Here is a 13,969-nt window from a genome sequence, read left to right on the forward strand (position 1 = left end):
TAAAAATTGCAATTTCATCCTACGTCTAGACAATTCGGCCATCTTAGCGCTTAAATGCTTCAAAAACAGTTTGGCGGACGCCCCTTTCCACGGAGCGCAAGTGCTTTTCTAGCAGTCAATCAACTTCACCGCGGAAATTGGACACGTACAAAGAATCTAACCACACTATTCAGTGGGTTTTACTCATTGGAATCGAAACTGCCCATGGTTTCATGTCAAAACCGGAGCAAGACACCGCATTTCCTCTAATAAACTGATTTAACGGTTTATTTTTTATGTGCAGGGAAGGAATACAGACGGCTATTGTCCTTGTGGCGTTTGATTGTTTTTCTGTAGGGACCCACCGGCAAATCGGTGGCTTTATAAGGAAACACTCTGTTCTTCCAAATCCAAAAACAATCGATTCTTTCATTCGAAAGCGAACGAAATCTAGCGATCGCAAAAATGTCATCAATTTCTCTTGCAGGACAGATCCTCACATGCAAGGGTATGTTTCCCCTTTCCTTTCTGTATGTAGTTTTGCATTCTACAGAGGAGTTAAATTGAAATGCGGGTTTTGTTGTTTCTTTTCATTTTTTTTCAGAGATTGATCGTGTTTGAAAAGTTTTCTCCAGATTTCATATTTTGTCTTTTTGGCAGAGTTTGATTGTGTTTGAAAAGTTGTTTATAGATTTATCTGTTGATTTTGTTAATCTGGGTTTGTGAGCAGCCGCTGTGGCATGGAAGGCAGGGGAGCCCCTGAAGATCGAACAAATTCAAGTGGCGCCTCCACAGGCTTTGGAAGTCAGAATCAAAATCGCTTACACTTCCTTGTGTCGCACAGACCTTACTTTCTGGCAATCAAAGGTATGAATGATCCTCTTTATGGCAACAAAGTGGACATTTGCCTTTGACCTAAATCTCATTGCGGTTTCTTTTTTCTGTTGCAGGGCCAGAATCCTATTTTCCCGCGCATCTTTGGACATGAAGCAGCCGGGTATGTTCGATTGCCTTTCATGTCTCATGTTTCTAAATTTAACATATTTTTCTCAACAATTAGAGAACCGGGCTCTGATCAGAGTGTAGATCAATGTGTAAACTGAATATAAGAATTGAATGTCTGATTATAAATAGTGGGAATTGAGAGCTGATTAATGTAGATTTTTCATCAAGTTACAATGTGGAAATGAATGAAGAATTTAATGTCTGAGTAGACCTTGTAAGAAACAAGGTGTAGGTGAAGATTAGTAAATGAGAGACTAATCTAATATCTGAATAGAACTTGTAAGAAATAAGGTCTACCTAAAGATTACTAAATGAAAAAAACCTAAAACTTGTGTTTAACAAAAGATTTAAAGGACGATCTGAATTCTGATAGAAATGCTGCTGCTAGGCGCCGTTGCTACTTTTTCTTAAGCAAAAATTTGAAGTGATAGCTAAAGTTCTATTCATAAAAAATAAAAAAAAACAATAGTGTTCTTATGGAATTGGATTGATATAGATAATTTGGAGATTTCTTTTTATGAATAGATGAGAAGATTACTAAAGTTTGTTATAGGATAAAGCGGAATCTTATATTTAAAATAAGAGTCTCTCCATTTTAACTCGTCCATTTTTAATAGATTGTCTAAAATGGTTCTAGTTACCAGTTTTTAAAAACAAATATAATTTAATTGTAAATGCATTTCTACAATCCATCATAGTAATTCTGCACTTTTAGATTTTTGATTGTGTGAATTTTTTTGAGCCAATGTTTCGGTCGGTGAACCATCATCAGGACACTAGAGCAGTAAGGAGTTGTAAATATAACATCTTGAACATTTATAATTGTTAAAGCTTTATAAAATTACTAATATTTTAAAATTTAATATAAAATAGAATACTATTCAATCTTTAAATAGTATCTCTTTGGCAAAATTTAGTAGGCTTGCTGAGGAAAAATGACTATTATTTGTTGCAACATTTTGTAGACATGAAAATACCCATGTGTCCAAAAGCAATTGTTAAAACAGAGCAGGATTTTAACGCTATGCAATGGGGCAAACTGCTATTCCGCTAATTTTTCTGGTAGCTTGTAGAAGATGCAAATGAGGCTAATGGAGCCCATGAACTCAATATTCAATTATAAAACATGCATTTGAAGCTAATTAATCCTAGTTACTGAAAACCCAATTTCTCAGTCTGCCCCAAATTGGGTACTACTCGTTGGATGAATCTGTCCCAATTTGTATAAGTTCAGTTCATTAATGCTAACCCAATTTAACAAATTGTGAATGGCAGAGTGGTGGAAAGTGTGGGAGACGGAGTAACCGATCTGAAGCCGGGCGACCATGTTCTTCCTGTGTTTACAGGTGAGTGCGGCGAATGCAGACACTGCAAATCAGAAGAGAGCAATATGTGTGATTTGTTAAGAATTAACACGGACAGAGGAGTTATGCTCAATGACGGAAAATCAAGATTCTCTATCGGAGGAGAGCCAATTTATCACTTCCTCGGAACATCCTCATTCAGTCAATACACTGTAGCACACGTTGGCTCTGTAGCCAAAATAGATCCTGCAGCTCCTCTCAACAAAGTGTGCATTCTCAGTTGCGGTGTCTCCACAGGTACTGTTAATATAAGCCGAATCATCAAAAATTGCCAATTATTTTTCAATCTTTACTAGATGTAGTTACAGTTTTGTGCTGAATCAGGAATGGGCGCTACACTAAATGTGGCCAAACCAAAAAAGGGTTCGACTGTGGCAGTATTCGGTCTCGGAGGAGTCGGACTTGCGGTAAGACATTGGTTTGTACAATGTAATTAATTGCTGTGTTCCAAAGTTAATTTTGGGGAAGCTCTGTATAGATTTATTATTTCATATCATGGCTGTAGATTGCATTGAGAGTTGCTTGAAACGGCTATGGTGAAAATTCATGATACCCACTTTCCCCAAGTTTTTATTTTTTATAACCAAGGATTGTGGAAGCCTGAAGCTTAAAATTTGAGTGAATTCTCAGGCTGCTGAAGGAGCGAGAATCGCTGGAGCTTCCAGAATAATAGGCATTGATTTTAACTCTGCAAGATATGAGAAAGGTATTGAAGGGTTCTTTCATGGAGTTCTACTTCACCAATATGTTTGTAAATTCTCAAAAATACACATGGCATATCTGAAGTTCCTTTTAGATTTTTTAAAGGTTTTGGAGCCCTTTCAGCTTCTACTAATCTTCTGAACCAGTTGTTAGCAGAGACATTAGGTTTCCACTATCTTTTGTATGTACTGAAGAGTTTCTGATAGAAATTGTTGTGTTAGCTTTTTTAATAACTGATCATAAACCCCAATGCATCATTGCTATTTGTTCTTATTCTGGTTTTCTTCTTTGTTGTTTCTTTTCACTTTTCAGCAAAACAATTTGGAGTGACGGAATTTATAAACCCAAAAGATTATCAAAAACCTGTCCAACAGGTTTGTTCAACTTCCCTTTTCATGCTGTTTCTGTAACATATAATGTTAAGCTATGTCGGCTTGTGGGGTTTAATTGGGGAACTATTATCTATCTTATTTCGTTTTCCAAACCTAGTTATTTTGAGAAAGAGATTTCTCCATTTGTAGTGTTGTGTTATTGACAAATACTATTGCTTTTCCATTGATTTCACCCTTCTGTTATATTCAAATATTAAAGGAATGACGATTTCTTACTCTGTTTTTACAGGTAATTGCAGACATGACTGATGGGGGAGTAGACTACAGCATCGAGTGCACAGGGAATATTAATGCAATGATTCAGGCGTTCGAAGCTTGTCATGATGTATATGCCCCAACCCTTATTATATAATCTATTTCCATTTTTGAAATTAATTTTGGTATCATGTTTCACAAGCTCTGGTAACCTTGATGGACAAAACCTACCTCCATTTAAGCTACCTCATTGTAGAAAACTTTTTAATTTATTTTTCTAATCAATTTTTTCTATCATGTTGGACAAGCTCTGGTAACCTTGATGCACATAACCTACCTCCACTTAGATTTCAAGTGTAACGTTTTAGTTATATCTCACTTGAAAGAAGTGATTCTATGTGCTACTCAGATTGACTTTGTCTTCTTGTTTTGATTTGAAGGGGTGGGGCGTTGCTGTTTTAGTAGGGGTGCCATATTCAGATGCAGTTTTCTCAACCAATCCTGTGAATTTTCTGAACGAAAAAACACTAAAAGGGACCTTCTTTGGGAACTATAAGCCCAGGACAGATCTACCACGTCTGGTGCAGAAATACATGAAAAAGGTAAGGAAACTATGGTGGTTTCTATGTAATTCTATAAATTTTTAGATTATCAGGCCACACACGTCTTTTCATGAATTTCAAATTTTAAATTTCATCTTTTGAATTTCAAACTTGTAGTATTAAAATGGTTTACAATCCTTATGCAGGAGATTGAGCTAGAGAAGTTCATTACTCACGAAATCCCTCTGTCTGATATCAACAAGGCATTTGATTATATGATGGAAGGAGAGGGCCTTAGATGTATAATTAATATGGAAGATTAGACAGCGAGGAAAGTCTGAGCACTGTGGAAGGTTTTTGGGCTTCATTCTTTCAAAGTTGGTTTTTGGAATTTATAGAGGTGGATGTGAAAAAGATTGGCTGGTGATCAGTAATTTAGTTGTTACTATTGTCAGGGTTTCTATGCAGACGTTTAGTTTAAGCTAAGTTATAGTTACTCAATAAAAGATACAGTTGTTTCTTTGTTAAATTGTTTCTAAACGATTTTCCCAAGTACTTATTAGTAATAGGCTTGAGATGGGTTTTTCTGGGGTTATATTTCAGTTGTTACCAGCTTAGAGTTTAGACACAGCGAAAGGAGTGTTCTTCTCACCACTTTTTCTTGTAATTAAAAGATAAATTAAGAAATCATTTATTTTAAATTGAGCATTCTACATGATGTCATTATCTGTATCTTCCTTACAAAGGATCATATGCTTCCAAAAGATAGCTTTGTTCTTAAGAGCACCATACTATGTTACAAAATTTACAGCAAGGAAAGGTCTAGAGTCTTCTATGATATAATATTATTTCTCTGATAAAACTCTTATCCCAAGTGATTTAGAGCTACTCATGGTATCATGATGATTGTTTCCTACTTAATATGATCTATGGCCTCAATATGATCGAAGTTCTCAATTGTGACATTAGGAAGTTCTGAAAGGCAAAGTAAAGTGCGATCTAAAAAACAAGTTACTACTACAGGTTCTAAAATGATCCAACTACAGATGGCTCAAAGTACTCTTACATGATTATAATGAGTACCCATCCTATAGTGTTGCAAGATCATTGAAATACCATTAACATCAATATTTGTATATTCAAGGCATCTAAATAGTTTATTGGAAACCTTGCTATGAGACATCTATGGGTGACATGAAACATGGCCAATTTTGCAACTACAATCAAGGAATATTAAAATTTACAAAACCAAGGGGTTGAACATACAAAAATATTAATGAGTGCTAAGTGTTTCATTTATTCTCATGAGAGATGAGTTTGTTAGTAATATCACAAAACTATCAATATTCAATATATTTACGTATCATTTGGCAAACCCTTAAGTCCACAAAGAATAAAACACACCAAAGCAATTTAGTCTACAAACATTAAAACAATAAAACCAAAACAATGGACAATAAATCTTAAATGGAATATCTTCAAAACTCATAGATCCAAAATCTCACATTATAGAGAAGAGGGGTAGAGACAAGTGACTCCTCTCACGTCTAAGATTAGATATTACACAGGGAAGAAGGAATAACAAGTGTAATTTCACACATGTAGGAACACAAGGAAGATAGATGGAGATATGTAACTCTTCACTTTGGGTGTCTAAAAGTTTATGATGCATTTGACACAACATTTATTCTCATCAATTATGTAACAATATATCAAAATCCAAACTCTTATCATGTCTAATAATGACAAAATGAGAACCATCATTAAAGCTTAATTCCACTATTATATTTTTCATTCTTTGAAAACCACCTTGAATGAGAGGTCATATGAATTGAATTCCCAAAATAATTTTCTCCTCTCTGTAGTTTTACAATTTTATTTCTTCTTGATCTTATTTCCTTCTTTAGTATTCGATAAATATATAAGGCGTTACAAGTATATTTAGACTATTTTTGCCACATTTCCTTTGAGAAAAACTATATAGATTTAGAATTTTATTTGTCCTTGATCTTATTTCCTTCTTTAGTATTTCATAAATATGTAAGGCTTTACAAGTATATTTAGACTATTTTTGCCACCTTTCATTTGAGAATATATTAGCCTTAAGCAATGAAACTCCAAGTTTATTTCATCTCAGTGCGTACAATTTTCTCAAGATAGGCTTGTCAAATAAGAAGATAGCTTGGTACATGGTTATCAACTCCTTTCAAAGATCTTAACATAGTGGATTTTACATGTACATTAAATGAAATGGCATTTTCCAAAGAAAGTATGGTTAGTGACATTATAATTGAAAAAAAATTGAGGAAACAGTCTACAAGTAGGGTGTGATGATGCCACCCATTGCATGCCCTAGTTGCAGACTACTTCAGTGGCTAGCATTGGCTTCTGTGTGTTGTCTTGAGGTTGTGTCGTGGTAAATATCTAGGCCCCATCGTGAATTGTGTTCATTTTTGGGTCGATTACCTTTTAATTGTACTTAGTACCTTGTTATTTGTTCCTTGTGGCTAGGTAGTGCTATAGTCACAAAAAAACCATTCTTCCATTAAGCCAATGACAACTTCCTTTAATAGAACCTTTCTTGGGAGAGAATTGGTGGAAAACAGAGGATGGTTTGTGTCTAATGGACATCGATGAGAAGAAGACAAGTTTAGAAGAGATGAGCATGGGGGAGGTTGTGAAGGTAAGGCCTTGTTGCTTGTTGTGGAGACTCAATTTGTTAAAACCAAACAAGTTAGATTAAAAAGCATTGCAATTTTTTTGTTTGCATACATATTAAATTTCTTTCCTGCTAGAAAAATCTTGGATAGCTAGTTTAATAATCTTTGGGGAAAGAAACTAGGGATTTGGTTAATTTCAATATAATGGTCCAAAAGGGGCTTGCCATTTTTCTGAATGCAAGAAAAAGTTTTCAAAAAGGCCTTTGAAGTGTCAACCAAACCTTGTTTAGGGTCTTCTCATATCCTCCTAATAATAAGTCTGAACACCTCATGACTTATTTTGCACCTTATTGGGTTGAATTTGAGGTGTTCAACCAAAAACATTGTCCTTTATTCCACATATACTAAAATCCCTTGGGACAGTCCTCCAAGTGGAGGATTCCGAAATTACCTTGCCCCATCTCAATGCTTGAATCCTCATTTCTCTTAACCATGATATTGTTTTTCCTAAAGCTATTTTGATTAGAATAGATGATGATTTTTATTGTTGGAAAATTGCAAACTTGGAGATGTCAAGACTTGCTTTAGTCCTCCAAGTGGAGGATTCCAAAATTACCTTGCCCCATCTCAATGCTTGAATCCTCATTTCTCTTAACCATGATATTGTTTTTCCTAAAGCTATTTTGATTAGAATAGATGACGATTTTTATTGTTGGAAAATTGCAAACTTGGACATGTCAGGACTTGCTTTCATTATAAATTGAACGGGCTTTTCACTTCCTGCAAAATATTCATAAGGATTTCAATATTCAAGATGCTAATAGCTCCCCTTCATAGAACAAGTATCATAATTCAGACAAGAATGTTAACAAGAATAATGGAGAAAATTGTGTGAAGGGTAACAATAACCACAAGGAGGAAGACAACACCTCTCTCAAAGGTACCCATGATAGGATGTTAGAAAATTTTGTAACTCTTAGTAATCCCCTCTTTGAGGAGGAATATAATGTCCAACAAACTAAACAAAGTGGCAACCATAAATTCCCGAACCCATTTGGCTCTTGACTGTAATATATCCTTGTCACTAGAGAAAAAATAAATGTGGATGACACCTAAAATAGAATGCTCAATGACTTTCTTTAAAAAAATATTAATTGTAATAATAAGATTGATTTTGGATCTAGAGAAACACTCCTTAGGACAGAGTGAGGACCATGTTGATCCCATACTAGATACTTCCAAGGACTGAACTCAGAATAATAAATTTCATATCCTCCCTAATGCTCACTATTAGGTAGAGGTGCGGTTTACAAAGGTGTTTAATAAGAAAAAGAAGAGGAAAAGTTATGAGAGGAGTAACAGTGCTAAAAATTGCAAGAGAAATAAAAAATAAAGAATAATGAGATCCTAGACTGTTTTAATAGATTATGCAAAAATTCAAACCATGCAGCTTGTTGATTATGAATCTTCACATGTGCAGTTGGAATGTTAGAGGCCTTGAAATGCCTGAGAGGAAATATATTGTCAAGAATTGGTGTAATAAGTTACATGACAAGGACATTATTTGTCTTCAAAAAATCAAAGTCATAGGATATCATGCATTTATAACCCTTGAATTCTTATGGGACAAGGCCAAATGTTTATATTTTGGTCATGAGAGAGGTAAAGATAGAATGGCACTCTTGTAAGTGGTGTGTTCTTCAGAGTACAAAAACCAATCAATCATCAATTACCACCAATATTTCAAAACAAATGGCTTAAGAAATAAAAAAATTCGTGTTAGTCGATGGAGACGTCACCAAATGACTACAGTATGAGGTTCTCTTGTTGAAGACAAATGTGAGAGATATGATAGGAGTATTATCATTGCTCCCTTCTAATGTTATACTTACTAAGGATGTAAGTGCATTCCTAAAGGTCAAGATTCAAGAGCTATGTGATAAAAACATTCATGACCTATGTGGGGAGCATTGTGAAAATTGGGTTTTGAAGATCAAGCACAAGCATTTAGAGAAGATGACATTGTTACATGTCATGGACATTTCCAAATTCTTCCACGAAGGATAGGTTAGGTCCATTCTGAGAAGAGTGAACTATTGGTACATGTATTAGGAAAACCCCTATAAGATCGTGGAGGATGTGTTTCAAAGGGTTATAGGTTTCAATAGCATTGAGGTAGAACTAACCACCAGAACAATCTTAACCACAAATGCTGCAAAATTGGCTGGAGGCCACACAGATGGCTGAGCTTGCAGAATAAATGGCATCCCCAACCATGAGATGAGATTCACAATAATGGTGATTTCCTACCAGATCTGCTACTCAAGCTGAGACAACAACATCTCAAGTGGTGTTGTATATGGTGCATACTAGGTTATTCAAGACCATACCACACTTGACCTAAGTGGATGGCTTCATAGACAGATAATAGAAACTCTAGGAAAGTTTAAGGACTATAGAAAACATATTTTTTAATTTGGAGCTATTTTTGTGAGCATTTTCTTTTATTTTAGAAGGATATTTCCATGATATCTACCCTTCACATGGGAAAAAGATACACCTATCACAACCCAGATTAGCAAGATATACATGAAACTGGAAGGAAAAGGAAACACTACCATGTGGGGTTACTTCAAAGTTTATAGTAGATGTACCAAAGGAAAATGATTCCTTTTGATCTTGTACAAGAGCATAAAATGAAGTGTATTTCCTTGCAAATATAGACAAATGCATGACTCAAGTGGTTCAACCAAGAAATCACTACTTGGCACCATTTTTGTATGAAATAACTAAAGAAGTGGTAAGGTCCCAAGACCATAGAGTCAGAAGAAGTTGAAGAAATGGATGTTGAGGAAGAGCTCATCATGGACCTTTGTCAAGTCCTTAACTAGTGGCAAAGATCAAGGAAAAACTTGGTCCAGCTAAAAATTCATCACCTAATCTTGTTGAGACAACAAAAGATACTGGTAAGGAGGCAACCACAACTCAACCTACAAAAACTGAAACATACAAGAGAAAGAAGAACAAGAAAGAAAAAAAAATCAAAGGAAATTGTCACTAGTACATAAAGAAAAAGAGTCTTCAAAAATAGAAATTAATGTTGAAGTGGAAAAGGTGGTAAAAAAAGGTAAGAATCAACCACCCCACCTTTCCATTGATGACATTGTAGCTAATAATTTTCATAATGGAAGTTGTAAAACATTGAAAAATAGATTCTCTATGTTTAACGAAACAATCAAGAATAATGTTATGAGTGTTGTACTGCTTAGTATGAGAACATTTAGTAGAAGGCCAATAGAGGTAAGAGAACAAGTACCAAAAGAACTGGGAGACATTGTGCTCAAGAAATGGCTAGGGATCTTACAATCAAGAAAATACTTGATGATGCCCTTGCTAAGATGAGGTCAAAGTACTCTTCATCAGAAAGGAAGACATTTTTAGATGCCTAAAAATTGGATTTTGGAATGCAATAGAATGTAACTCTCATAACCATTGGACAATTGAAGGAAGTATATGAAAATGTAGTAAAGCATTGGAATGCACTAGTTGACCAATTAGAATAGTTTTGTGTGAAGAAAAATGAGGAAGAAGCAAAGGCACAATTGTCTTAGCACACTAATTCAAAAGGTAAGAGCATAAAGCCACCCAATCCAAAGAAAAGGAACCTAAAAGATGGACTAGGATCTAGTAAGGATGAAGATGAAGAGGGACATGTAGAAGAGCTACCTAATGTGCTTGTAAATTTTATTCCTCTCATTTTGCCAAGGAGAGGTTCCCAACATAATCCTTTCATGGAATGATCTACTTAGAAGGAGAACTCACCAACAAAAGATAAATCAACACAACTAGTTCAAAGGGAGGCTTCACCACTAAGAGAAGCTTCACTAATAAGGGTATACTCACTAGTGAGGGAAGACATACCCATCCAACAAACTTGACAAGAGAAGGAGAACGCTTCTAAGAAAATAGAAGTAGTTAAAGGATAGGTTTTAGATGGATCATATGAGGTGAAGGCGCCCAAGGAGAAACATGAAGGTTATACACAAGTTGGTATTTCCACACCTATCATAGTGGGAATCTCATAGAAGGTTGACTCCCTAGTAAGACAAGTCATAGAGGAGAAAGACAAGTGATGCAGGAGCACCTTAGGGAAGGGCAATCCCTAATAGAAATTTTGGCTTGTAAATGATCTAGACAACCATTGACCAAATTAGGACTAATCATAAAGTCCCAAGATGTGTTTAGAGAGTGTGTAAATAGGTTGAGTTCAAATGTTGTTCATGATCTAGTTGTTGAGACCTAGTTATTGCTCTAAGGTCTTGATAGGGCCAACCATGGTCAAAGTTGCAAAATACCTCAAAATTTAAGGATAGGTGTTAAAATATGATCCATTGGTGTTTTTGGACCAAATTGGGTGGATTTGAATCAAACTAGATAGATTTGAAGTGTTAAAAGGTCACCATTGCAAATATTGCAAAAGTTGCTCATGACAACTTTGCAATTTTGCAAAGTTGTCATAACAACATTTCCACAATTTTAGGAAGAAACACTAAATAGGTCTAGAATTCAACCTGAGGGTCTGAGAATTTAAGAATAAGGTATATAAGGCCAAATCACTCCATTTTGAGTGTTGCGGATTGTCTTGTACAAACTGTTCATGAGCAAGGAGCAAAGTGTTGATAGGAAAAATGTTATTTTGGTGTGAGATCTATTGTTTTGGATTGATACTCTGATTGTTTTGCATGTATTATGTTTTTAACAACATGTAACTAAACTGAGCATACTTGTTTGAGTAATTTGGATACATTTTGATAGGTTTTGGAAAGTAACTACTTTTGCTTTTCTTGCTGATCTATACACAGTAGTCTGAACAAGAATGGTTATAACTTGAATTTCCATTGTTAAAACCTAATGGCCTTTGGTATTCAAGTAGTAGCCTTTGTAAATTATTTAAATATGCACTTTGGAGGTTGTGTGAACAAGTTTGGTATTTTTGCAAGCAAGCCTGGAGTTATTTGGCTAGGAATTGGAATGCGTATAGGAGACTATTAATGAGTTTCCTCAATTGTTTGTGCCAATCCTACTTGGGAAATGATAAAGGTACAGTCAAGTGTCCAAAAATTGAACACTAACAGAGAAGATCTAAGAAGAAGATCCAAGCATCAAACAAACTGAGTTGCTATCATTGCCTTAAAAACCCTTAAAAATAGGGTTTTCTGGAATAGTACAATACAAACACTTTGGAGGGCTAAAACCTAGAAAATCCTTGAGCCTAGGTTGATATGAAACAAAGTCTAGAAGACATCAGAGGGGCTTGTTAAGGCTTATAAGGAGTTCTAGCAGGTTCCTTGTTTGTAGGAGGCCTAATTAGGGCTCATAGGGCTACAAGGCTAAACTATGCAAGTTTGTGATTTTCAAGTTCAAAACCTTGAAAGAAGATGCAGAATGGTTGGGAAATTTCTACGAACCACATGAGGGTGTTCTAAACACCTATTTACCTTGTTGGGAACCATAAGTGAGTTTGATGGCTTGTGTATGCAAAAGGTCATTTTACTAGAAGTTTGGAGGATAGAGAGAGTATTTTGAATTGATAGGTGAGTTTCTAGGTTGGAGAGGACTAGGAAGAGATCCTCTAGGTTAGGGTATTGAGAAAGGACCCTAGAAAGACTAGGAGAAAGCCTTGAAAAGAGAAAGGGAACTCTAGGTGTGAGAAACTCCCCATTAAAGTGGTATCAAAGTCATTGAAAGGCTTTGGAAGTGAGTAGTGGATGTCAATAGAAGGAGAATCCATAGGGGAAAACACTATGGTGCCCAATGTAGAGTTGGCCAAGGAGGTGGAAGAACAAAGGAGAGCAATGGATGAGAAAACTAGGCTTCTTGATGAAGGTATAGAAGAAATGAAAGAGAAATTGAAGGAAGTTGCAAAGACAACTTTGATGAAAGAAGATGGTGAAACCAACACCAACAAGGGAAAGAAAAAGGTGGACATAGAGGATGAAGTACCTAAACTTGATCCTCTATTAGGTGAGCAAGAACCATTCCTCGAGGCACTAAAAGCACTAGGAGGGAAAAGTATTGAAGGCATCCCAATGTTTCATGGGAAGATGGATGTAGAATTGTTCCTAGAATGGATTGAAGGCATGGAGAATCACTTCAAATGTGATGAAGTGTTAGAGGCTCAAAAAGTCAAAGTGGCTAAATCAAGATTGAGAGGGCAAGCACTAACTTGGTGGAAGTTTGTGCAGGATGAAATGAAAAGTGAAGGGAAGTAACCAATAGCTAATTGGAAAGCTATGGTAGCCAAAGTGAAGGAAACATATCTGCCAGAGGATTATGATATCTAGTTACATAAGAAAAGAAAATACTTGAGACAAAGAGAAATAGTTGTGTCTGCCTATATAGAGAGTTTCAAAAGTTAAGCCTTAGGTCCAGAGTACAAGAAATTGAGAGGATTAAGGTGGCTAGGTATCTAAATGGCCTTAGATGGAACATAGAGGAGGAGTTGAGTCTCTTTTACCTTACAACACTACATAGCTATTACGAAATGGCTCTTAAGGTGGAAGAAAAACTAAAGAAGAAACAAGAATCTAGCAACTAGGGTAGAGGAAGAGGTAGAGATTCTAGAGGTGGCCATAGAAGGAGTTCTAATGGAAGAGGTAATGAGAATAGAGGCCAAGGGGACTCTAACTCATTTGAACAAATTCATGATTGTAGTAACAAAGGAGGCTATGGTAGAGGAAGAGGTTTTTCCAATGGTGGAAGAGGAAGATTTGGAAGTAGTAGCAAGGGCTCACACTTTAGCAACATGAACTGCTATCAATGTGGAAAGATAGGGCACCCTACCTATAGATGTCTAGATAAGTCATCAACATCCTATTGTGAAAAGAGGATTGCATATGTACAAGAAGGGGATAGCCAAAAACAAACTGAGGTGGATCTTGAATTGGAAAAGGGAGAGAATCTAATGTTTAAAAGGGTTCTAGTCAAGGAACCAATAAAAAAGAATATAAGAAAAGGAGGGTTCTTTTTAGAACTACATGCAAGATACTTGGGAAAGTGTGCAATGTTGTCATAGGCCTAGGGTCTAATCATAATGTGATATCATAGGAGGTAGTGCACAAGATAGGACT

General features: G+C 35.7%; 1 protein-coding gene across 1 annotated transcript; it reads left to right on the forward strand.

The window, feature by feature from the left end:
- The first annotated feature begins 277 nt into the window (after positions 1 to 277).
- LOC149545592 (alcohol dehydrogenase 3-like) lies at positions 278 to 4,880 on the forward strand. The gene is made up of 10 exons (XM_089790730.1): positions 278 to 487; positions 710 to 846; positions 930 to 976; positions 2,260 to 2,585; positions 2,673 to 2,755; positions 2,979 to 3,054; positions 3,363 to 3,424; positions 3,672 to 3,767; positions 4,078 to 4,239; positions 4,386 to 4,880. Exons 1-10 carry the CDS (start codon positions 445 to 447, stop codon positions 4,500 to 4,502), a joined length of 1,149 nt encoding a protein of 382 aa, XP_089646856.1. The 5' UTR covers positions 278 to 444; the 3' UTR covers positions 4,503 to 4,880.
- The last annotated feature ends 9,089 nt before the right edge of the window (positions 4,881 to 13,969 follow it).

This window comes from Cupressus sempervirens, chromosome 7 (genome assembly GCF_028749045.1).
Source record: "Cupressus sempervirens isolate cs-2001-9-10 chromosome 7, ASM2874904v1, whole genome shotgun sequence".
Lineage (NCBI taxonomy): Eukaryota > Viridiplantae > Streptophyta > Pinopsida > Cupressales > Cupressaceae > Cupressus > Cupressus sempervirens.